The 26,110-nt window shown below is 47.9% G+C and overlaps 1 protein-coding gene across 2 annotated transcripts; it reads right to left on the bottom strand.

Moving 5' to 3' along the window:
* Positions 1-1,391: 1,391 nt before the first annotated feature.
* ANKLE2 (ankyrin repeat and LEM domain containing 2) lies at positions 1,392-24,337 on the bottom strand. 2 transcript variants are annotated; one of them, XM_027577199.2, is made up of 14 exons: positions 24,109-24,227; positions 21,007-21,090; positions 18,323-18,796; positions 15,071-15,277; positions 13,705-13,898; positions 13,435-13,623; positions 9,269-9,391; positions 7,463-7,529; positions 6,532-6,704; positions 5,023-5,129; positions 3,951-4,141; positions 2,866-3,514; positions 2,143-2,274; positions 1,392-1,721 (listed from the first exon to the last, which is right to left on the bottom strand). In XM_027577199.2, exons 3-14 carry the CDS (start codon positions 18,789-18,791, stop codon positions 1,517-1,519), a joined length of 2,706 nt encoding a protein of 901 aa, XP_027433000.1. In that variant the 5' UTR covers positions 18,792-18,796; positions 21,007-21,090; positions 24,109-24,227; the 3' UTR covers positions 1,392-1,516. The 2 variants fall into 2 exon arrangements, with proteins under 2 accessions (XP_027433000.1, XP_027432999.1); XM_027577198.2 differs by lacking the exon at positions 21,007-21,090 and having other exon boundaries at positions 24,109-24,337.
* Positions 24,338-26,110: the final 1,773 nt, after the last annotated feature.

The raw sequence follows: 26,110 nt of genomic DNA, 5'->3' as shown, positions 1-26,110 counted from the left end.
TGGAGTAACAGGCAAAGATAACCTAACCTTCAGAATACAAGAACCACAGTCTGCAAAATTTGGACAGAAACACTTTTAATTTCCATCTGAATATTTACAACAACGAAACAGGATTTTACAGAAAACAGTGAACGTATTATCTGTATTCTAATTTCTTTTGAGAACAAAGATGCCTTTTATAAATGCCACTGACTTTTAGAATAGAATGTATTTTTCTGTTACATCCAGATCATTACACAAGTAAAAACACCCTGGGTAACCACCTTTTAAATTTTAAAATCTAAATCTTGATTCCAATATTCCTGACCTGTCTCTTCTTAGCACATGAAAGAAATAAATTTTTTTTAAACACAAGTTCCGATTCAGAATTTTTATAAACAACAAAAATCTCACGCCTACTTAGTATCACTATACATTCGCAAAAAGCAAGTTTCAGGAAAATAAAAAATGATTTACAAAAGGCACTGAATTTAGCAAAAATTGGTAGAGCTTTTCATTTTGGATCAAACACTGGAAATGTTCACAGAGCACCGGAGAGAAGTTAGCCCTCAACTCAGGTGTGTAGTTTTGGGTATCAATCACGGCAGTGGTTCTAAGGTGACCCCCATGCTCCAGGCAGACCCCCCCCAGAAGGTCATGGCCAAGAGGAAGCTAAAATAAATGCAGTAAGGTAACTGACCAGAACTCAAAGATAAATCTCTAGTTTCTGTACTAAAACACAACACTCTTTTATAAAGGAAATCCAAAGGAACTGAATTTGGAAATAGGCAATAAATCTCAAAACCAGAGAACTTAAAAGATCATTTTATTGGCACTACCCCGGCAACTAAACGAAGTAACAAGAAGGGCAGGTTCCTTAGGGCTGCTGGTCTGTCAAGGGCTGGGACCATTCCCAGGACTCCCATGGACCAGAGGATTTATTCCTCAGAGAAAAGCTAGTTTTATCTTCTGGACACTAGTTTAAATGTTTTTAATGACCCAAACTTGCAAGTGTAAGTCATCTCCAGGTTCGTTTACTCCGAGACATCCACCTTATTAACTGGTCGAACCCACTGGGACCGACTGGCAAAACAAAGATTTTCCATCAGGAACTAAAAAGTCAGAGACCCTTCCCAGAAAAGGAAGATGGCACTAAATTCATCTTTGTCATTAAGAACGGAGTTGAAGCAAGTGCAGCTACTGGCAGCCCAGCTCCGGCATTCACCTGGGTTTCTGGTGCACACACAATGGGAATGGCGTCTTACGCTTGGGAGCGGCGAACTTAAGTCCACATCGTCACACACTGACAATTTTCAGAAAGTTTGTAACTGGATTTGCTTCCATCAACTTCTCCCAAAACACCAGAAAACTAAATTTTATACAAAACATTTGCATTTTCTAAAAATTTTCTACTCTCAAAATGAGGACTAATAAATTAATCAGAATATATTCTTTTTGGTAAATTTTAGCATTAAACACATTACCCTTCTTCCTTTAAAAACAAAGACAATGGGACGCCCAGCAGCTTGCGCCAGCTCTACAAGGCTGTGAGCTGGGCCAGGCGCGCCATTCTGCGGAGGTGGCTCCCATTTGCGGGGCTATAGCGCCCAGGGCTGCCCAGGCCCGGGGAGTGGGGTGCAGGCCCAGGCTTCCCAGGGCTTCTCCCCGGGCTGCAGCTGTGGGGGCAACCAAGATCCAGCTGCTGAGACTCCAGCTTCCCTTTCAGCGCAGGACTTGGCCAACTGAGGAAACCAAGAAAGGTCTGTCAGCATCAACGGTGATAACAGTCCCTGCACCCAAGCTCTGGCGGACCACCTGGTTCCAGAAGAGGTGCTGTGAACCTCAGAACCACGAGCCCTGAAGATTCACAGAACATACGATTTTCCACACGCGTCCCATGTGGCCCTGACCAGGGTTCCCAGCTGCTTCCATCCCGCACCCCCACCTCGTCAGCAGCACCCCTCTGCTTTCCAGGCAACTACACACCTCCTGCCTGTGCAGGGTGCCGCCAGCTGCGGCCACGGCGGGAGCTGCACGTCAGCCTGGCTAACCAGTGTTCCAGATGAACCACTACATGAAAACATGTGAATCACAACTGGACCGTCTGGAAGCCAACTACCCACAAGCCCTGTGTACGACAGGTTACCCCGCAGGACCACTGACCTCTGTCTGTCAGAGGGGGAGTAGCACAGGATGGCACTCTTCCATCTGTGGACAGCTGGGTACTGCTGAGGGTCCACGTCTGTACACTCCAGAGCTGCCAAAACATCTCGGTCCAGTTTTGACGGCTCCTCTCTACAAGTCAGAAAAAGGGAAAGAAAAAGCAGGAACACTCGTGATTAAAAAGACTTCCAACACCACTACTCAAGAGCCCAGCCCAGGAGCAGAAGGGCAGGCATCCGTCTCTGTCACCAGCAGTCGGGGCCGTGGTGCGGGCTGTGGAGGGACAGAGGCCATGGTGGCAGACAGGACGCACTGTCCCACAGGGGGAGCGGTGGACCCAATACCGAGTGTCTCCACCTCCAGGGTCACTGACCAGAAGGCTGACCCAGACGGCCCGTCCCAGGGAGGCTGAGATGACCCCAGGATGGTCTTTCTTTCTAAAACACACTGCGTTCTTGGCACAGTTCCGGTCGTTCTGCGGAGGACTACTTCCCCAGCGGGGAGAGCAAGATGGGAGGCTAAGCTGGAAAGGAGAGCACGTCTCCCACCAACTTGGAAGATGGCAAGAGAGCACCAAGAACTACAATCTCATGAAAGGGACGGGAGCCAGAAAAGCTCGTCCAACCAGGCTGAGGCTAGAGAAGGGTCTGAAAACTGGGACGGTGCCACATGAGCTCACGCCCACTCCCAGGGCCTCCCGCATGTGCACACAGCCCACCATACCCAAAAAGGAAGAGCCTCTGGACAGGCTCCTTCGTAGCGGGGATCCCTGAGGGCTCTGAGGACACGGAACCACAGTTCTGCTGAGCCTCGTGCACAGGAGTGTCGGGACCCAGACGTATCTTTGCCATTTTGGCTGACATTTCGCTTTCTGTCCTGGTTTGGTTGTTTCTAAGTGTGTCAGCAGCAGGCGGCTCTAACAAGTCACTCTCGACTGCATCCACTCTTGATGTCAAGCTCTTCTTTTCTCTAGTTTTCATAGTTTTACTTGGTGTCTTAGAAAAATTACTTTCTAGATCTTGCAAATTCAATTTATCCAACTTGACCATTAAGCCTGAGACCGGTGAGATGAGAGCCTCCCCTGCGCTGGGGGCCTCTGGCCTCTTCCTGCCCAGGGTCCTGCTGCCGCTCAGGGGGCTACAGAACCCATTCTTGCTGCTGTGGGGACTGGTCAGGGTGGAGGCTTCTATAAGGTTGGTCTCCTGCTCCAAGGGAAGGATGTCACACTTCGAGTCCCCAAAAGCGCTAACTGTGGGCTGGGTGTTGTTTCTAGCCGTGTTCTGTCGATTTTTAATCTCTTCCAAGCTCAAGTCATCGTCTTCATCCAGAAACGCCCTCACAGAGATGGAATTGCTGCACTTCTGGGCACGGCCTATAAGGAAGAGAAAGAGCAGCTCTTCAGAGCGGGCGACACAGTCGGCAAGGGTCACGTGGTACAGCCGCAAATCCCCAGGACCAGTAGCAAACCGCCCTCTCCTTCAGATCCACCTCCTAAGACTCCCAGAAAGATGCCTGCGCTGCCCTTGGGAAAAGCCAAGCAGGACCCTGCACCCAGAAACAACAGTGTCCAGCGCCCCACCTTCAAAGGCAGGAAAATGAGGAGGAAGCCAAGGTCAAGGGTAGGCACGCGTGGGACGTGACAGTGGCTGGTACCTCCCATCTAACTTGCAAGGACACCAGTGGGCTGAGAACATGAGCAGCCGACAGAAGCAGCAGGTGCTTGCTCTTCACATGGACCCACTTCTTGGTCCGCGGACACGGGACAGGGTCCGAGTCCCGAGAACCTACAGACATCTGCGTGTCCTTACCAAAGGCAGAGGGGCTCTCCTGACGATAGGCCTCATTTGCTCCTGAGTCCTGTTGGGCCTTTTTGCCTGCTTCCTGGTGAGTGAGATATTCTTCTAGTTTTTGCAGACCCTCCTGGGAAGACAGATCAACAAAACAGCCCAGAAAGTCCCAGTATTCGACCCAGGGGTACCCCAGCTCATGAGCCAGCTCCCTGCAAGAGTAAGTACAATCCATCAGTTGGAAAACGAGGTGTAAAACACCAAACTCACAGAACTGACTACACAGAAAACAGCCACTTTATGCTGGAAGTGCCAAACAATACCTGTAATCTTAGTTACAATTTTTATTTTTAAATTTGGGGCTAAAATAGTACTTTGCATTTTCTCAAGCAGGGCAAGACTAAGCAGGGTTTCTGTCATGGACCACCACATGGAACACACTAAAGTCGTGGCAAAAGAAGGGGGCTTCAACCACCCCACTGGCACCACAAGCTAAAGACCAGCCTTCCTGTTTCCTTAAAACAACTGTGTAAGGTTAGAGAGGATTCTGGTTTGGCTCAGGCACATAAAACTTTGAAGTCCTTATCAAGTTCAAGTTGTAAACCTGAAACTGTATTTCTCAAACTATATTTTGAGAAAAAGTTCTAGAACAATTCAAAGTAGCTTTATTTGATTACACTGTAATTTAGATTCTTCACTATGGGAAAATCACCTTTCAGGGACTTTTTACTAGTAGCTGCTAGCCACACCCACCTCTTGTGTTTTATTTCCTGCTTTACTGCTAAGGAGACATCCACCGTATGGCCCATCAAACAAAACGCTGCCACACCCTGGACACACTTCCCATTAGTCTCCGCCTGGAGAGGGACCGCTGTGGCGGACACCTTTGCTACACACTGTGTGCAATGTTTGCAGGAATCAGACCTCAATGAAAAGGCTTCACATCCCCCTACCCCAACCCCATAAACACTTCCCAGGAATGATTATTTTGCAGTTGTAACTGGTTTCTGTCCTCAACCAACATATAGGCATGCAGCGTACAAAACAACATTGCCACTCAGCTCCTGTCCCTTCATACTAAGCCAGCCAGTACCTTCCCACCCTCTCGATGCCTCTTTCTGGATCCATCTTCCTGACATTGTGAAAGAAGCCTGCTTTCTCTCGAGGTGGCGTTTTCCAGAGTCTGCGAAAATCTTCTGCCTGAGGAGAAAATGTACTGAGCTGTGCTATGCCCCCAAGTTACAGGAACACCAGCATCACAGAGCCAGCTGAGTGCCTCCTGGCATCTCTCCTCCTCCTCACACACCCTGGGCATCATGCCCTCCTGTGTGGTAGCTGGACAGACCTCAGGGCCACATTATGACAGCGGCACAAAGGGGCTCTGGCAAGTCTCCATAGGGGAGCAGCCCTGCTCCCTTCCAGTGGCCCAGGCTGGGCTGTGAGGCTCAGAGCTGGCACACTGAGGGCCTCAAGTCACTTTCCCATCACACAAGAGGAAAAGCCACTCATATTAGAGTTTTCTAACCCTCACTGATAACACCTGTTTATGGAGACACTTCTATAACTGCAAATAACTATTTAATTAAAATTATTAACACCGGGGCTCCTGGGTGGCGCAGCTGGTTGAGCATCTGACTCTTGGTTTTGGCTCAGGTCATGGTCTCGGGGCTGTGGGATCGAGGCCTATGTCAGGCCCCTCGTTCAGTGGGGAGTCTGCTTGAGATTCTCCCTCTCCCTCTACCCCTCCCCCTGCTCTCTTGCTCTCAAATAAATCTTTAAAAAATAAAATAGGTATTTTTTAAAGATTTCATTTACTTATTTGACAGAGAGAGAGACAGTGAGAGCAGGAACACAAGCAGGGGGAGTGGGAGAGGGAGAAGCAGGCTTCCCGCGGAGCAGGGAGCCCGATGTGGGGCTCGATCCCAGGACCCCGGGATCATGACCTGAGCCGAAGGCAGACGCTTAACAACTGAGCCACCCGGGCGCCCAAAATAAAATTATCATTTTTAAATTTTGTTAAGACAGTAGGTCTTGTGTTAGGTATTTGAGGGTTTTTTTGTTTTTGTTTTTAAGATTTTATCTTTCATTAATTTCCACACCCAACGTGGGGCTCGAACTCACAACCTCAAGATCAAGAGTCACACGCTCCACGAACCAAACCATCCAGGCACCCCTTTAAAATCTTTAACAAGAAAGATGACACACCGTGTATGAAATACCTCAGCCCAGAAGGTGAACTTCAGAGTTTGCACAGCAAAGTTCCTAGGGACAATACACATCCAGGAATATGGGACTGGACAGCCCAGCTAGACCGGCATGTGCCACGAGAAGGGCCACTGATACGGACAGAAGAACCAGGTGATGATGGTGGGTTAGCCCAGGTGAACTTCACTTCTCTGAAGTGTGGGCTCACCACCACATGCACCCTGGCTCGCCAGTGAGGAACAGGGTCAAGACAGCAGATTCCTCAAACCTCGTCCCAGCTCACTGGGATTCCACGAGGCGTGGCCTCAAGACCAAACACAAAGCAAGAGCTGGAATACCCAGCACTTCCGGTGCAGACAGCCAGGAGCTGCTTCCAGAAGCTTTTACAGTAGCTCACCTTGGATGGGCTCAGGGGCCCTGCAAAGGCTCGCAAGGTCAGAACAGGGTCTCCGGGGCCGCCTCCACCATGGCCGATGTGAGAGGTCTTGGTTGTCTGGTCTGAAGACCACAACTCCCCAATCACTGGAGACGATGTGTCCTCGGCTCTCAAGAGTGGCACGTAGTAGTGGCCTGGGGGGAGGAGACACCCCGGGTAAGGCAACTGCTTGGGCGGATGCTCACCTCAGTGGCTGTGTCAGGCATCTGGTAAATAGCCCGGTAAACACCACTCTGCAAGCGATCCGGTGATGGCAAGGCTGCAGGAGCTCTGGAGCTGGAGGTTCTGGGTGAGAGGCCAGTTTTTGCCAGACTCACTTAACTAGCCCCACATTCTTCCTCCACTGGAAAAATAAAAGGAAGGAAGAGGAGCAGCAAACACCCCTTTACCCCCACGTACTAAAAAGACTGAGAGGCAGGACCTGTGTGAACAAGATTATTCTAAGTGGGAGCCTGAGAATCGTTAAAGGAGAGACAGGCCGTGGTGCAGAAGGGGCACATGGAAGGGCAGACAGGGAGCTACTGATAAGCCAAGCAAACGCCAGACCAAAGAGCTCCTCCCACCTCCACTCTGCCAACATGCAGGCTGTGCTCGGGGAGCAGGGACCAGAGGGACCTGCCACGTGTGATACCGACAGAGATTATGGGGTGATGCCATGAGCAACAGTCAAATGACAGACAACTTGCCGTCTCCCAGAAAAGTTCAAGGCTTCAAAGGAGGATTTATATGACAACTGGCATGTGGGCTGGGGGTTCAGGCAGCAGCAGATCACCCTGAGAAGGGCTGGCTCCCTGAGAGGGGAGCTTGCTCCCACGGTGTAAGGCCAGGCTCAGGCAGTCCAAGGCCTTCCCACTGGCGGTCCTCACACTCCAAGCACCAGGCCCCACCTTACCCTTTAAGTACTCTCTAATCCGCTCCTTCAGTTCCATAGACTTATTTCTGCTTCTTTCACAAATGACCTATTTTTAAAAAACACAGTATGTGAACAGTCGATACCTTGTCACATTTTATCCCTAAAATAATTTTATAAAACCAAATTTTAAGATTAACTAAGCAAGGATAGTGTCCTAATGCTGAAAATTTCATAAAGCCCACAATCAAAACAGTACAGTCTTTCTTCCAAAAATGTTCTATAAACGCTGAAGGGGTCAGGACAAGAAGAACAAACTCTGTGGGTGAATTTTATTGTCTTTGTTTGTGCTAAACTACACATTCTAGTTTTCTTGCAAGGAAAGGCACTATCAGTCAGGGCAGAGACAGGCAGACACGCTTATAATTTTCAGCTCCATGAGCTCCAATGACTGGGGGCCTGTCTGTTGCTGTTGTTTGGCTGGATTAAAAGAGAATTCCTATTTAGCATGCAACACAGTGTTTTATTCTTACTACTACAGGAGTTACCTTTCTTCCTTAGAGAACTGTAGCAACAAGAACACTTTTGCTAGAATAAAAAAAACAGTAACCTTCAAATAAGGAAGGAACCACAAAATTACCATCTCCTGCCAGCCTGCGAGAGAAACCAACTACACTGTACCCTGCAAGTAGTACAACTATTTTTTTAAATGTGTAACTGATTGTGAGGAATGGCAAATGTTTTAATAATACTGGTTACCAAATACCATTTTATACTGAAAATATATACCAATGCACATGAGAAGTTGAGTCAGACACACGAAAAATAACGGTAATTTCTGAGATGTAGAATGGTGAATTTTACCTCTTTTTGCTTATGTGTACTCTCAATGAAATGAGAGACAATGAGCACTATTTGTATGCCACACCAACTACAAGGGTGGCATCTCTGCCAGGTTAGAACCTTACAGATGCCATTTCAAAGGGCTGGCTGGTGCAGCTCCAATGCACGCGGCAAATCACCCATCTCAGTTCTTGTCTGGTCCACCTCCCTCCCACCTCACAGGCACAGATGTACCTCTGCCCTCTCTAAGACACATTTTGCTCAACTGCCAATATCCACCCTGACAAGACTTGTACGGGTCAGGTGAGAATACCCAGGAGGGGCTTAGGACAGCGCCTGGTACACAACGAGCTAAGCACATGTCAGCTGCTTTCAGCACCATCATCCTCATCACTACCACGATCCCCACCCTCACCACCATCCCCACCATCACCATCCCCATCATCAGCACCGTCACCATCACCACCACCACCAATCACCTCCTCTATTCTCTGGTTCCCTGGTCAACTAAGGTATGCACAGAGAGAACTTGATAAAAAAAACCACGAGCTCAGGGCGCCTGGCTGGCTCAGCTGTTAAGAGTCTGCCTTCGGCTCAGGTCATGATCTCAGGGTCCGGAGATCGCGCCCCGCATCGGGCTCCCAGGGAGCCTGCTTCTCCCTCTCCCGCTCCCCCTGCTTGTGTTCCCTCTCTTGCTGTCTCTCTGTCAAATAAATAAAATCTTTAAAAAAAAAAAAAACAAAAACCACGAGCTGTTGAGAACAAATGATCACCAGTTTCAGGAAAATAAAATCAGCAAACATGGGCAGTTCATTTCCTCCTGATTCTACAGATGTGTCTTCTTACAGTGCACCTTACTCAGTAATCATGGTTCTAAGGTGTGCCCATGAGGCAAACACGTTCACACAGTCAGTACTGTGACTTCACAGTAACTATGATCAAGACTATAATTTCACATATTTTCATGTCTAACACTACAGTAACAGCATTTTAATAGATACTTACATCTTCAGGAGTTTTATCATATTTATTCCTTGGATTTTTTACAATCAAAGGGTGTGAAGAAAGCACGTTGACCACATCTGCATTCCCAAACTTACAAGCAAAGTGCAACGGTGTGTCATAGCCCTGAGAAAGGTGCAGGGAAAGAATTATTTATGTTTCATAAGTCTGCTTTAAGATAAAAATAGGTTATTTAGCAGAACAAACAAAAACCCTCAAAATTAAAAGACCATAAAAAGACACTGTTATTGGGGCGCCTGAGTGGCTTGGTCGTTGGGTGTCTGCCTTCGGCTTGGGTCACGGTCCCAGGGTCCTGGGATCGAGCCCCACATCAGGCTCTCTGCTCCGTGGGGAGCCTGCTTCTCCCTCTCCCACTCCCCCTGCTTGTGTTCCCTCTCTCGCTGTCTCTCTCTCTGTCAAAGAAATAAATAAAATCTTAAAAAAAAAAAAAAAGACACTGTTATTATAACTAAGAAATAAATGGCATGTTAGCACATACCCACTTTAAGCCAGGGCTTGAGGCCAGCCCAGCACCCGTTACTGTTGCCTAGTGCCCGGGTGCCCAGGTCCAGGGGTAGCTTATAAATAAGCTAGGGCAAAATACCTGCTAAGTAAACAGCAGCAGCCTTAACAATTCAGGGCCCAGTACAATGTTATATAATCAATGCCCAAAAGGTGAAATAAACAGGGGCACCTGGATGGCTCAGTCGGTTAAGTGCCTGACTCTTAATTTCGGTTCAGATCACGATCTCAGGGTTGTGAGATTGAGTCAGCGTCAGACTCTGCGCTCAGCACAGAGTCTGCTTGAGATTCTCTCTCCCTCTCTCTCTGCCCTTCCCCCTGCTTGTGCTCTGTCTCTAAATAAATAAATATAATCTTAAAAAAAAAAAAGGTGAGGGCGCTTGGGTGGCTCAGTCGGTTAAGCGACTGCCTTCGGCTCAGGTCATGATCCTGGAGTCCTGGGATCGAGTCCCGCATCGGGCTCCCTGCTCGGCGGGGAGTCTGCTTCTCCCTCTGACCCTCTTCCCTCTCGTGTGCTCTCTCTCAAATAAATAAAATCTTAAAAAAAAAAAAGGTGAAGGACGCTTGGGTGGCTCAGTCATTAAGCATCTGCTTTCAGCTCAGGTCATGGTCCCAGGGTCCTGGGATCAAGCCCCACGTCGGGCTCCCTGCTCAGCGGGAAGCCTGCTTCTCCCTCTCCCACTCCCCCTGCTTGTGTTCCCTCTCTCGCTCTCTGTCAAAATAAATAAATAAAATCTTTAATTAAAAAAAAAAAGGTGAAATAAACAGATGGAGGCAACACCCAGAATAAAACAAAGTCTATGAATTTGGTCTGTACCCAAAGAAAATTCTCTCTAGTGGCTAATACCTAGTAAATGAAACTCTCTATTCCTGACCCCAGGATGCTTGTCAATGCTCTGACTTGCCCTTAGTGGCACCCATTCCCAGATACTTTCAACTAAGGCCTAAAGATCAGTGGGCTTTAGGGTAACAGCATCCTTGAGCCCAAGAGCTACAGAGCAAACCTCCTCTGGGTACCCTCACTCGAATGACCACGAGCTCAAATCTAGCACATCCAAAACAGAACCCACTCCCAGCTACCAGAGCTGGAAACGTGGCCATGCAGTCCACCTATGATTACCAAGGACGGCAGATCCCAGCTCTGAAGTCCCCGGCAGGTCATCCCTGCCCTCCACGTGCCACGCTGCCATCCCCTTCGTTTCTCACCCAGACTACCAAGACTCCTCATGGGCCTTGCTTCCTGTACTCACTAGGTGACCCAAATGATCTTGTGTGAGCAAATAACCTCAAGGCAGCACCCATCCCCTGCTGCACACGCTCTACTTCGTACAACTTCTCACGTGAACCTAGAGAAGTCTGGGTGTTTGCCTGCAGGAGCACTCCCGAACTGCATCTTGCCCGTTTGTCCGGGTTGGCAAATGTTCTCAACCAAGGGCCAGAGAGCGAACATTCAGAATGAGCAGTGCTGTGTTCCAATAAAGCTTTATTTACAAAAACAGACTGTCCTTTGCTGGATCTGCTCTAGTGCATTCTCTGATTTAGGACCTTGATCCATGTCCCACCTGAGACAACTCTATCCAGCTCTGTGGCCAAGCTCTACGAACAGCCTGACCTCCCGTCAGGCCTGCAGAGGTGGGAGGACAATGGTCACTCTGCAGATCCGGGGTCACTGTCTCCACTCATTCAGAGCATCCGGCCACAGAGGGACCGCAACACCCCGCTTCCTTCTGGCCACTGCTCTTCTTCACACCTCGTCACGTCCATCTCTAACCTGCCGCAACCCCTCTCCTCATTCCCGCCGGCAACTGCTGTTCCTGCACAAGACAGCAGGCTCCGGGTTCTCTGGACACTGCTGGCGGCCCAGCCCTGCTCCTCACCCTGCTGATCTCTGCTGTGCCCTGTGCTTTCTCAATAGTCCAAATTTGTGGTCAACAATTTAACTGATTCCTACTCTTAGTGAGTTAGGGTCAAAGATGGCCTATAACATCTGATTTCAAAAATGTATTAAGTGTTCCCTGTGGAGGTGCATATGCACATTTTCTGTGAATACTGCATAGACATTAAGAAAAACTGTGTATTTCCTTAGGGCACACACTTCTCTTATGTTTTTCAAGTCACACGTCCTGATTGTACTAATCAAGTCAGGACGCCTTCCGTAATGAGTCTGTTCACCCTTAGTTTGTTTTTTTTTTTTTTTAAAGATTTTATTTATTTATTCATGAGAGACAGAGGGAGAGAGAGAGAGAGAGAGAGAGAGAAGCAGAGGGAGAAGCAGGCTCCCAAGGAGCAGGGAGCCCGATGCGGGACTCGATCCCAGGACCCCGGGATCATGACCTGAGCCGAAGGCAGACGCTTAACCATCTGAGCCACCCAGGCGCCCTGTTCACCCTTAGTTTTAATGGACTTAACTCTGATTTTGCTCCTTCTTAGTTTACATTTACTATTGCTTTCGTATAATCATTGTTTTCTCTTTTACTTCCTTCTATAATTGTGCTAGCTTGGCCAAATTTATCTTTACTCCCCCTTTTCTCTCTTGTTAATTTAAAAGTTATCCTTGCGGGGCGCCTGAATGGCTTAGTTGTTAGGCGTCTGCCTTCGGCTCAGGTCACGATCCCAGGGTCCTGGGATCGAGCCCCGCAACGGGCTCCCTGCTCGGCAGGAAGCCTGCTTCTCCCTCTCCCACTCCCCCTGCTTGTGTTTCCTCTCTTGCTGTCTCTCTTTCTGTCAAATAAATAAAATCTTTGAAAATAAATAAATAAATAAAATAAAAGTTATCCTTGCTTTGCAGTTCTGGAGTTCAATGTGTCACATTTGACACGTGTCATGAAATAGTAAGTCACGCGCCACTCCAACATGCTTCTGTTACCCCCTCTCCTGCCAACTACAATTTTTCAAACTCCTAGGCTTGCTCAGAGCTTACAGTTCTTGGCTCTAAGCAATCACTGGGTTCTGCATTATATAAATATGTAAAATTCTTCTGTTTTAAGCATTCTTATGTAAGGGTGCCTGGGTGGCTCAGTCGTTAAGCGTCTGCCTTCAGCTCAGGTCATGGTCCCAGGGTCCTTGGATCGAGTCCCAGATCAGGCTCCCTGCTCGGCGGGAAGCCTGCTTCTCCCTCTCCCACTCCCCCTGCTTGTGTTCCCTCTCTTGCTGTGTCTCTCTCTGTCAAATAAATAAAATCTTAAAAAAAAAAAAAAAAAAAAAAATTCTTATGTAAGCCTATGCACCATTAAAAACCAACCCTTTGAAATTTTTAACTCCACAGGAAATATTCCTATATGAAGTGGGGAAAAAATATATATATAATACATAGAATCCTAGAAAAGGCACCAAAACCCCTTTACTTTCTTCTCTCTTTAGGTTTTGACATTGGCTCATCCTCCTATCAAAGCCCTGCTCAGGCCACTGTGGAAAAAGGCCAGGAGGGACCTGTCCTTGCACACAGCTGAGACTCAGGTGTACCCTGCCTGGTGGGGCAGAACTCTCGTGTGTGAATGGATCTTGTCATCCATCCCTCTCTAAGCTGGCTGAGCTCAATGAATGCGCCATCTCCTCTCTACATGCAGTGGGATGCAGTAAATACTCACATATGAGAGACACAAATCTTGTTTTGAAACTGGCTATGACTTCTCCTAAGGCACACTCACCGCTTTGTCAGGAGTGTTCAGGTACAGGTCCACGATGTAACAAATGCGCTGTTGCAGCATGTTCGGGTCATCGTCTGGGTACATGAGCCGCATAAACTCGGGGTTTTCCAGAGTCTCCAGAGTCAGCTGGCAGATCGAAGCTTGGTTCTCTTTGGCAGCAACATGCATAACGTTGTACCTACATCCTTCCTGAAAGAAAACTGCAGATTCTGAGCTTCATTTTTGTCAACCACAGTATTTTGATGCTAATAATCCTAGAAGCAGGCTTACCTGCACGATGGTTGGATTGTCACCTGAACCAATCAGATACCGGGGGTTACTCCAGGTGAGATCAGAAAAAATGTCTTCTTCTCCCTTCTCCACAGCTTTTCGAAGTTTGGCAGTGAGATCTTGAGTACGGGGGGTTTTATAACTGTTTGCTCGTTCTCTGTTTATAGTTTCTGACTCAGAGGAGTACAAACCATCTGTCATTAGAGACAGAATTTAAGAACATTTAACTTCACAAACATTCTCTCATCACCCACTGTGTGCTACATTGAGGGCAACAAAAATCTCTCCCACAGAAGCTTCTAACCTAGTTGGGAGTAACAAGTAAGAATCAATTAGCATAAACAGCAGAAGGGCATGTGTCCTAGCTGACAACATGGCACAAACATCACTATAGCATGAGTCCAAGAACAAATGGACCTGACTAGACTCTAGCTGCAAAAGGCTTTCTGAGGAGGGATAAACGCACACCAGCAGCACCTGCACAAGAACTTCCAAGCATACAGAGCATTCCCATAAAGGCAGAGTGAGTCAAAAGTGATTTTTTTTGTTGTTGTTTAATTACAACCACCTGAGAATGTCTGAGAGCAATCTCTAGAGGAGTATTTTCATAAACGGCAAACTATTCAAAATCACTCCGGTTCCCCTCTAAGAAGCACCTGTGTAAGGCCAAGTAAGGAAAGAGAGGAAAGGGCTTTCGCCTGAAGGCCTTATGTCCACAAGAAGATGCCTTCCCTGGGAGTCCCAGCCCGCCTGGGAAACAGGACAACTGTGAGCTCCTGGAGGGGACATGATGGAGGCTGTGAAAGTTAGAGGCTGCTGCGGTTCTGCACGGTGCTGACTGAAAAAGCCTCTCACAAGACCCTGGTTTGGAGCCAGAGTGGGTAGGGTCAGATCTCTGACTGGACAGGTCCTGCAGGTGAGCTCAACTTTTGCAGGACTTTCTGGGTCAACGCTGGTGGCACAGTCCTAGAAGCAGGTATAGCTTCATTCAGGTGGGAAATAGACGCATCTCAGCATCTAACAAAGCCCCTGAACCCCATGGGCAGCATGGAGAGAGGGAAACAAAAGCAGCAGAACAAAGGACCAACCGTGGCCCTTCTGCTGCTTCTCCCTCGGCCTTGTCAGCTTCAGGGCCTGGAGGGGATGCCGGCCCACTCACTGCCCTGCTGCCTTTCTCCTCAGGGTCATTCCCAGACCAGGTAACTGACCCATTCTCCACGGCCCGGGCCTTAGGTCTCTACTTCCTAGCAAACCAAACTCCTTCTCTCAAAGGAGAAAACCAATTATAATACATGTGGAAGAGAGCACAAAACACCTAGGGCCCACCGGACAGTAACACCAAGAAGTGAGCCGCTACATCACTTACCTTTCAGTCCACCACTGCTAAAGAATGGTGCTATTTTCACAGGAGAAAGTGGTGAAGAGGCTTTGCCTGGAGAAGGGAAATAATCACAAACTCCTCTAGCAAATTTCTCAGCATCTTCTCTACTTGAAAAAGCTTTAAATCGAGATCCTTTGATCATTCTGACAGCTTGTAATGCTTCCTTTCTATCTTCATAAACGTGAATCCTTTCTGCATGGGAAAAGTAACAGGAAAATTAGACAGGAGTAACTGGAGTCACTGTCACTTAGTTCACACCTGAAGACATGGGTTTCATAATAAACAACTGTTACCCAGTTGTCTGATTTTTCTCTCATATTAATATTTCAGATATTTTTCTTAAAAAAAAATTTTTTTAGGGGCGCCTGGGTGGCTCAGTGGGTTAAGCGTCTACCTTTGCTTTTTTTAATCTTTTTTTTTTTTAAAGATTTATTTATTACTTGACAGAAAGCACAAGGCTTGGACCCCTGACACGCAGAGGGAGAGGCAGGCAGAGGGAGAAGCAGGCTCCCCACTGAGCAGGGAGTCCAATGCGGGGCTTAATCCCAGAACCTCAGGATCATGACCTGAGCCGAAGGCAGACACTTAACCCACTGAGCCACCCAGGCGCCCGTTAAACATTTTAAGTAAGCTCTACACCCAACATGGGACTCGAACTCACAACCCCAAGATCAAGAGTTGCACACTCCACTGACTGAGACAACCAGGTGCCCCAATATTTCAGATTTTTAATCTTGAAGAAAAAGGGCCTTAGCTAGTCAAAAGAACACAATTAATAAGCTTGATCATATGTATGCACATGGATATAAAAATATGTATTTTGTATACATGTGTGACTTTATATTTAAGGGTACTATTTCATACAGAAAAATAAAATTCCTGGATTAATGCTCTAAATAAAAATAATAAAAGCAAGTTAAAAGTACAACTATATTAGCAAAGAATGTAAGAGATTTTTAAACATAATTTTGGGTGGGGAATGCCTTTCTAAGCATGCCAAGAAACCAAGAATACATTAAGGAAAAGAAAGTTCCAATTACATAAAAATATTAAAGTTCTATAGGAGAACTATCATAATCAAATTCATATGAGACTCTCATAAATACGTAAAATACAAATGACAGATGGGGAGAAAAAACATTTTTAACTAACATAACGGAATAGTAACGTCCATTGCCCCAAAAAATGGTCAACAGATATGACCAAAAGATACATCCAATTAATACAAATAAACTATAATAACATAAAAAAAGTAATCCACCTACAACAAGATAGAGCTTTTCCTTATTCAAAAGATATAAAAGAGAAGTTCAATAACATGCGGTTGTGTGGTTGATAGAGCGGAAACAAGACACCTGCCTTCCCTTTTTATAGATTTAAAACGTTGAGTTCAGTACTGTAGAGACTGGAAAAATCACTCTCTCAAACACAGTGAATGCTAATGCCTTTTGGAGGGCAGTGGCCTTTAAAGTTTTAAAAATACATACCTTTTTTTTTTTAAATGCATTATTTGTTCTTAGTATTTTTTTTTTTAAAGATTTTATTTATTTGACAGAGAGAGACACAGTGAGAGAGGGAACACGAGCAGGGGGAGTGGGAGAGGGAGAAGCAGGCTCCCCGCGGAGCAGGGAGCCCGATGCGGGGCTCGATCCCAGGACCCTGGGATCATGACCTGAGCCGAAGGCAGATGCTTAACGACTGAGCCACCCAGGTGCCCCAAAAATACATACCTTTTGACCCAACACTTCTACTTAGCATTTTTTTTTAAGATTTTATTTATTTATTTGCGAGAACTAGAGAGAGGGAGAGAATGCACACGCAGCAGGGAGAAGCAGAGGGAGAGGGAGAAGCAGATCCCCGCTGAGCAGGGAGCCCAATGCTTAACCAACTGAGCCCCCCAGGCGCCCCTCTACTTACCATTTTTATGAAAATAAAAATAAGGTACATTTTTATATGTAAATCTATGTTAAGTTTAAATGAAAACAATATTATAAATAAATACAATACGAATTCATATGTATATATAAACAAAATATAGGAGGATCAGGAATGATACACAAAAGCAGTTATAAGGTGGTTAATTTGAGTAAGATTTGGGTGGGAAGGAGGAAATTTTACTTTATATACTGCACATGTAATATACATAAGTATTACATATATAATTTTATATGTTTTTATAAAAAGCAACTTTTATAATAAAGATATAAATATATATATAAAAATAAACAGAAATTGCATCATGACCATTTCCAGTGTCACTAAACCTTCTTTAAAAAATTCTTATGGTTGAATATTCCATTCTACTCATGGTACATAGTATGTCTAACAAATCTATTTTGGGGTACCACCACAAATGGTACACAATAATGACAGTCTATAATTTCTGACATTCTATTCAACACCAGGCTTTTATTTAATTCTTTCCAGTGCTAAAGCTACTTTAGTCTTGTTTAAAATTGGAATTCTTCGGGGCACCTGGGGGGCTCAGTCGGTTCAGTGTCTGACCTCGACTCAGGTCATGATCCCAGGGTCCTGAGATGTGGCCCCGCTCCCTGTCAGAGGACAGCCTGCTCTCCCCTTCCCTCTGTCCCTCCCCCCCACTCATGCTCACTCGCACAGGCTTGCTCATTCTCTCTCTCTCAAATAAAATCTTTAAAAAAATTGCAATTCTTTGATGCTGAAAACTAGAGCTGCATTAGCCATTTATATTAACATAAAAGGTGTTCAGATTCTGTTGAATAAAAAAAAAAAGAGGGAAATAATTAATCGGCAAATGGAAGCTAGCCAAAAACTACTTGTAAGGTGAAGCATGTCTCAAAGAATCCAATTTTCTTCATTTTTAAAAATTCACAGATACATTTACAAATAATTCAGCAGAGTTCTACATAAAAATGCTACCAATGATTCACTTGGGGTGGTGAAATTATGGTGATTAAATTCTTCTCTGTGATTTGAGATTTTCAAAATCACCTTCCCCTGCTGCCCACAAACCACCTGTGTAAGAAACACCAGGTATGGGGCGCCTGGGCGGCTCAGTTGGTGAAGCATCTGCCTTTGGCTCAGGTCATGATCCCAGGGTCCTGGGATGGAGCCCCGCATCGGGCTCCCTGGCTCAGCAGGAAGCCTGCTTCTCTCTCTGCCTGCTCCTCTTGCCTATGCTCTATCTCTGACAAATAAATAAATAAAATCTTAAAAAAAAAAAAAAAAGAAAGAAACACCAGGTGCTTGTTACATTACCATTTCTCGCTGGGGTGTCCTCGTATGCCGGGCACACCCCATAGTACAGAGGCGGCTCCGTAGATGCCCTCGCTATGGCTTTGTGGCCATTGACCCCAGTGACGGCACTGAAGGTCATGGAGCAGGTCTTAGATGTCACGACATCTTCCTCTGGAGGATTCAAGCCCATGCTATAACCAAAATCTCTGTCTTCAGACAAGCTGACCTGCTCAGCCTGGCTCCCTACAGCAGACTTCAAAATCCTTTGTGCATCTTGGCTTAGAGAAGTGGCACCTGAGGTGTCGAGGCCAGGAGGATGTGAAGGCAGTGTTCTTCCATGCTCTAATAAAGCCTGAGCCAATTTTTTCTCAAAAATGAACCTTGTGGTTGATGTAATGGGTCCACATTTCAATCCAGCTTTCACAATTTCTTCTCTAAGGTCATCGGGATTCAGGAGTTTCAGTCGCGCCAAGATGGCATCCATTGTCATTTCACCTAGGCCCAAGACAACAAAAATCAATTTGATGGTTATAAGTACATCTTTTCTTATTAAAAAACAGAACAACAAAAAAACACGCAACAGTAGCAAAAAAGCTGGCTTCAGTTTCATTTCAATCCAGTGTTTCTCTATATTTTTTGTAGTCTATAAGCCCTCTATGAGAACTTTCTGAAGTTTTTGGTTTCCAAATTGATAATAATCTAAACAAAATTAAAATGTTCATCTGGATAAGAACGTTAGAACCTGGTACTATTACGTGACACAATCACTCTAACATTCTAGGAAGGTAAGCACATTGGGGAAACAGGCATGCTCATTTGTTGCTGGAGTGTAATGTGGAACAAACCCAAGGAAGGCAAGTGAACAATATCCATCAAAACTCCAACTCCAGAAATATATCCTACATATATATTTGAATTTTATTCCATAAATAAAGGGAAATTATGCAAAGACTTAGCCAGAGAAGCCACAAAGATAGCTCTGGCAGTCATTCTGCTAATACTAATACCAAGTAGCTAACTCTTGGGGGTCTTTCCCACACTACAATTTTTCCATGTGGCAGGTTCACCCACCACTTGACAGATGAAGAACCTGGATCACAGAGACACTAAGTAACTTGTTCAGGTTACACAGCTACCCAACAAGTGGATGTGAGCTACAGCAAGAGCTTCAGTCAATACCTTTGGAGAAAGAGCAGTTAAACCTATGGATTATACGTCTAAGCATGGTCAGCAAGAAGTGGGAAGGAGGTAAAAATAAGGGGGCAAAAGACTAGTGCTGTGGTAATGGGGTTGGAAACAAGGGCTCAGATTAGAAAAACTTAAGGACAGATGGATCAAATGCCATGGGAGGGGTTTGAGGGACTGCAGTCACCTAAAGTAACACCCAGATCTCCAGCCTAAAAGCCTACGAGTGACTCCACCCGAGAGAGAATACTAGAAAGAGATGGAGACATAGGCACGGTAGCATCAGAAACACCTTACTGCCACCAACAGGGTGTTTCAATTCTCAAGTCCAAGATTTTTAAGTTCAGAGTGGGTAACAGACCTGAGAGCCGTAAGCACATGGATGGTGACTGTAATACCAATAATACACCAGGTGTAACAAGGAACAGACGGAAAGGATTAACAGATAGGAGAGAAAGAGAAACTCCTAGAAGGGATGAAGAAAGAATTGCGCACAGTAATGTATCAATGAAACCAAGGAGTAGAGAGTTTTAAGAGGTATTTTCAGATGAAATGATGGGACATTCAAGATTAACTTTAAATTATTCTAGGGGCACCTGGGTGGCTCAGTTGGTTAAGTGTCTGACTCTTGATTTCAGCTCAGGTCATGATCTTGGGGTTGTGAGATCAAGCCCCACGTGAGGCTCTGAGGTCAGTGGCAGTCTGCCTGAGATTCTCTCTCCCTCTTAAAAAAATAAATAAAAAAATTAGCAGGAGAGCAAAAGGAGGAGCAGTGACAGATAAAATAAGATTCACAAAATATCAATACCTGTTGTAGCTGGATGATGACTACAAGCAAGGAGCTCATTATATTACCCTATTTCTGTGTATTTCTTTTATTTTTTTTCTTTTTAAGTGGGCTCCACGCCCAGCATGGAGCTCAATGCATGGAGCTCAATGCAGGGAACTCGTGACTCTGAAATCAAGATCTGAGCTGAGATCAAGAGCCAGAGCTCAATGGACTGAGCTTCCCAGGAGCAGCTGTGTATTTTTCTTTTTTTTTAAACTTTTAATGGCACCTCCCCCCACCCAACTCCAAGGTTTCAAAAATGGCTGTTACTTATTTGTAAAGGGGATGTTAGCCTTTTAAACAATGAATGTACTGCACAGCCCCAAAAAGCTGCCAAAGAACTTGAAGGGGGCAGCCTACTGATCACAGGATTCTACCCAGGGATGGTACCTAAGCAGATTCCCCCTGTACCTGGATATAAGAGCAACAGAGGTGGCCCAGCGATAGGAAACTGGTATGAAAGGCACAGGGCAGGTAAAAATCACATGCAAGGGGTCAGGACAAGTGGGGCAGATGCTCTGAATAAACAGAGGAATTGCATCCATTCCTACAAAAGTCCAGTTTTCATACCATTCCCGTGTCTTTGCTCTAAAGCTACTACCTTTCTAACCCGGGCTAGTCTGAAGGGGATTTTGTCCTTGCAGGCAAGCAAGCACTAAACACAACAATTACATTAGGTCCCAGCACTAACCGTGTGACCGTGGACAAGTTATGCAAACGCCAAGCCTGTCTCCTCATCTATAAAATGGACATAACAACAGCTCTACTTCTTAGGCTGCAATGAAAATTAGATAAAATACTACATGTTAAATCTGTGCTGCTGTGTTTGACACTGACAAATTACCCATAACTGTCAGTTCTGGTTACTAAGTTATCAAGTAACACAGGCTTATTAATCTGCTAGAAAGTCAATTTGAATAAAAACAAAAACATGTGTTTTAATACACTGTAATTAATATTTGTAATACAATACACAAGTATTTGCTCATGTGTACAAAAGGAAGAATAAAGCAGAAAGTAATGAGCTTGGGTCCCTGTTGGGGGTGGAGGGTGGAAACTGGATTCGAAGAATGGACAGAGGGCCAGCCCAGGGGAGGGCAACGCTTTTTTTTTTTTTTTAAAGGTTCAAATTTTTTGTTTTTGTTTTTTTAATTTACTTATTTGACTGAGAGAACGCACAAGCAGGGGGAGCAGGAGAGGGAGAAGCAGGCTCCCAAACCCTGAGATCATGACCTGAGGCTTAACCGACAGTCACCCAGGTATCCCGAGGGCAACCCTTCTGAGTATCACTTCATATGTTCTGACTCTTAGAAACATGTTTGTGATTCACATATACTAAAAAATAATAAACAAAAAGATGGCGGAAGGCCCCCCAAGTGGAATACAAACCAGAACAAATGAGCTCAACTGCATTACAAATTAGAAACAACAGGTGGGAGAGAACTAACCTAGTAAATGAAAAACAGCATGTGACTATGCACTCTACAGGTCAGCAATTCTGAAGCTACTTTATGCCTACTCTAGGAATCAGCAAATAACTAGACAGATAGTGGCTAAGGAAAGCCAGGTTCCTCACCAACAGAAGGGAGCTACAAGCAAGGGGAGGGGAGGCCAGAACAGGAGTGAGCAAACTTCTGTAAAGGCCCCAGACTAAGGTTGAGGCTTGTCCTACTTACAGTGATTGTGTAAGACACTAACATTAGGGAATCCAAGTGAATGGTATACTGGATCTAACTATATTTTGCAAAAATTATAAACTCAAGTTGAAAAATAGTAGGGACGGTTCCTAGTGTCCCTCACTGGTGACATCCTACACGCGGCAGCGCATCAGAAAAGTGCCTGCATCACTCTGCTGTCTTTGTATGGAATTCCATGACCGTCCACCACACGTATAAACTCATCATCAATCATTCAACGGCACCACCAGAACAAAGATCTCCTGCCACCCCCAACCTCCTCCCCTGTCCCCAAACCCTGGCAATCACTAATTTGTTCTCTATCGCTGTAATTTTTCAAGAATGTTATTATAAATGGAAGCATACACTACAAACCTTCTCAGATTGGCTTTTTTCACTCAGCATAATGCCCTAGAGACCCACCAGCACTTCCTTCCTTTTCACTGCTGAGTAGCACTCCATGGTGTGAATGTGCCACAGTCCATTTAGCCATTCAGTCCTCGGGAGACATGTGGGCTGCTTCCAGTGTTTGAACACTACAATTACAACTAGTTATAAGCATTCACACATGGTTTTTGCGTAAAAATAAGTTTTCATTTCTCTAGGATAAATGCCCAGGAAAGCAGTGCACAGTTACGTTTTTGAGCAACTGCCAGACTGATTTTGGAGTAGCTGAACCTTTCTTATTTCCACCAGCACCTTGTGGTATTCTTATTTTAGCCATTTTAATGGGTGTCATATCTCATTTTAGGTTTAATTTGTACTTCACTATTGGCTGGAAATGTTGAGCATCTTTTCACATGTGTGTATCTGCGTCATACTTTTTGTAATTTTTTATAAGTCTAAAATGATTTCAAAATAGAAAACTAAAAATTAAAAGGAAATTTCTAAAAAAAAAAAAAGACACTCCAAACCCTAATCTCTTAGTCCCATGCTCTCTGGACACACACACCATTCAGCTTTAGCATCTGGACAATCTGCAGTCTTGGCGTCCAACAGGTACAGGGCTGACTACGTAACTGGACAAATCCGCATGCTATTTACTCAAGATGCCAACTCAGGGGGCGCCTGGGTGGCTCAGCCGGTTAAGCCTCTCCTTTCAGCTCCGATCGTGATCTGGGGCCTTGGGATGGAGTCCAGAATTGGGCTCCCTGCTGGGCGGGGAGTCTGCTTCTCCCTCTGCCTGCCGCTCCCCCTGCTTGTGCTCTTGCTCTCCGACAAATAAATAAAATCTTTAAAAAAAAGACAGCTAAAACTTTCTTAAGAGGATGAGAGAAGGCAAAGCAAGCAGCAACCGACAGGATGGGGGCAGCTGGGCCTGCTGTCCACAGGCCCGCATTCCCGGCGGGCTTCTGCCTCCTACCTGTGTTCTCAGCCAGAGCTGGGCCTTCCTGGGACCCATCTCCTCAGCGGTAAAACCCCACAAGAAAAAGAAGTCATCCCTATGGGCCCCGTTAGCCCTGAGATTCCACGGTGGGCTCAACTTGACTTTCTGCTACTAAAATTTCACCCTCCTCTCAGAGTCCTTAAGGAAGTATCGTTTACGCTCCGGAAAAAACCCAAACTTTCGCGCAAGAGAGCCAGCTAAATGTGAACGACAAGGGTCCGAAGGCACGCAGGGTGCGCAGTATCCGGTGAGGCCACTGCTGCAGCACACACAGCAGGGCAAGGCCACGCAGGAGACGAGCACGACTGCAGGACCCCGCAGAAGGGCGGTCCCATAGGATCCAAACAAACAAAACTGCCCACAGACAAGCCACCGGAGCTCCCCGCTTTCCCATCGTCGGCATGTTGAAGACGCCAGAGTTTTACTCTAGGTCTTTGCCCAGAACCCCAGATTCAGGCCGGCGAGGGAGGGGGCCAAGGCCCGGGGAGGGGAGGGGAGGAGAGGGGGCCCAGGGCGGCGACCGGAGGGGACCCAGGCCCGCGGAGGGGCGGCGACGGGAGGAGAGGGGAGGAGGCCCAGAGCAGAGATGGGAGGGGGCCCGGGGAGGGCAGGAGAGGGGGCCCGGGGCGGCGACGGGAGGGGGCGATGGGAGGGGGGCCGAGGCCCGGGGAGGGGAGGGGTCCAGGGCGGCGACGGGAGGGACGCGGGCCCACCAGCGGACAGGCCTCACCTGGGTCTAAGGCCGAGTTCGTGGGCGCGCCGGGCGGCGGGGCTGGAGGCCCGCTCCGGCCCAGGCCTCGCGGCCGCTTCTCCAGCCGCCGCACCAGCCAGCGCACCGCGATGAGCAGCACCGAGGCGCCCAGCAGCTCCCAAACCAGTGGCACCCACTCAGCCGCCGCCAGCCGCGGCCACAGCATCGCCGCCGCCCGGCCGCCGCCGCCGCCGCCGCCGCCGCCGTGGAGGAGGCCGCCCGCCTCAGGACCCCGCGAGCCGAGCTGCCCGCGCCACTGCCTGATGGCGCCGCACACCGGGGTGGCCGGTGCGGAGCCGAGACCGCACGCGCGGGCCGGGGCGCTCGCTCCCGCGCTCGGTGGCCTGGCAAGGGAGCGTGGCCGGGGCCCCAGGCCCTGATGGCGCGGGGTGGTCGAGCGCGCCTTCAGGCAGTGGCGCGGGCAGCTCGAGTCGCGGGGTCCTGAGATGGGCGGCCTCCACGGCCGCGGCGTGCTACGAAAGCGGGGGGGGGGGGGGGCTCCCGGAACCGGCCGGAGATAGGCGAGGCCCGGAGGGCGCGGTCCGGGGAGCGGGCGGGCGGCAGGCGGTCCGGGAGTCTGGGCGGCGTCACGGGGCAGGGCCCTGGGGGGCGGCCTGGGGCTCAGCCGGCTCTGCCCGGCCCCAGCGGAAACGGTTGCTCGCGGGGTCGGCGCAACCAGGAGGGTCGCGACTTCGTGGGTTCTCGCGGGCACCCCCTGACAGCGGAGTTCCCGGCGGCGCACGGCTTCAGAACGAGGTCCTGCGCGCCTGAGCCAGCGGAGGCTCGGCAGCTGCGGCGTGCGCTCGGGAGAGACGTTCCCGCTAGCCGTGCCGCCGGCCTCTGCCGGCCGGAGTCCGGGGGCGCGGAGGGCTCCAGGCGGCCGGGGTCCTCGAGTTGGCGCGGGGGGTCCGGGGCTCTGACTGTACGGAGTCGACCGGGGGTGCCGGGGCCGAGGGAAGCGCTCTCGGTGCTTGTCAGGACGCTCAGACGTGGGCGCAAAAAGGGTGACTCTTACTGGGAGTCCGGGGGCGCGGAGGGCTCCAGGCGGCCGGGGTCCTCGAGTTGGCGCAGGGGGTCCGGGGCTCTGACTGTACGGAGTCGACCGGGGGTGCCGGGGCCGAGGGAAGCGCTCTCGGTGCTTGTCAGGACGCTCAGACGTGGGCGCAAAAAGGGTGACTCTTACTGGGAGTCCGGGGGCGCGGAGGGCTCCAGGCGCCCGGGGTCCTCGAGTTGGCGCAGGGGGTCCGGGGCTCTGACTGTACGGAGTCGACCGGGGGTGCCGGGGCCGAGGGAAGCGCTCTCGGTGCTTGTCAGGACGCTCAGACGTGGGCGCAAAAAGGGTGACTCTTACTGGAACTCATACATTTTTTTAAATGGAACAAATAAAAACCCTGAAGTGCAAGTGACATCCTTGGTAAAAAACACTTAACGGGGGTGGTGCTGACAGTGCTTTGGGCCCAAAAGAAGAGTCAGTAAATTTGAGGGTGAGTGAAGTGCAGATTAAACCCACAATGAAACACTGCTCCTCGCGCACCAGCGCTGTTAATTTTGGTGGGAATGCGGAGTCGTTGCGGCACTCATGCCGTGCTGGCGGAGTAAGAGGAGGTAAGCACTCCAAACAGGCCGTTTCCCGTGAAGGCGGACATCCGCTCCTGCTCTGTGGCTCAGCAGTGGTCTTCGGTACGAACGTGGACGTCCACACGGCGTCTGCGGCAGTCCCAAACAGGAGACGCCAAGCTGGGGAACTGTCCTTTGAAATTCCTCTGGTGCAGACTGCATTCAGCAACAATATGGATGAATCTGAGAACCACACTAAGCACAAGGACGCCTCCCCACAAAAGTGCGTACTGTACAATTCCATTTGTAAAAGTCTCAAGAACAGCCGAAGCTCGTGGTGATCGAAGTCAGCAGAGGCTCCCCGAGTGGGGTGGTCAGCTGGGGACACGAGAGAACCGTTACTGTGAAGGACACGCTCCAGGTC

Source organism: Zalophus californianus, chromosome 14, assembly GCF_009762305.2.
Source record: "Zalophus californianus isolate mZalCal1 chromosome 14, mZalCal1.pri.v2, whole genome shotgun sequence".
Classification (NCBI taxonomy): Eukaryota; Metazoa; Chordata; class Mammalia; order Carnivora; family Otariidae; genus Zalophus; species Zalophus californianus.
This window is presented reverse-complemented; position numbering and strand designations above follow the sequence as displayed.

What these genes read in the sequence shown, in the direction of transcription:
- ANKLE2 (XM_027577198.2), bottom strand. Translation starts at nt 24,295, where the DNA reads ATGCTGTGGCCGCGGCTGGCGGCGGCTGAGTGGGTGCCACTGGTTTGG. An exon ending in TAGCAGTGGTGGACTGAAAG is followed by an intron (nt 13,899 to 15,070) that starts GTAAGTGATGTA and finishes CTCTAATGACAG; the next exon opens with ATGGTTTGTACTCCTCTGAG. An exon ending in GGAGAGCCCCTCTGCCTTTG is followed by an intron (nt 3,515 to 3,950) that starts GTAAGGACACGC and finishes TCTTCCTTATAG; the next exon opens with GCCGTGCCCAGAAGTGCAGC.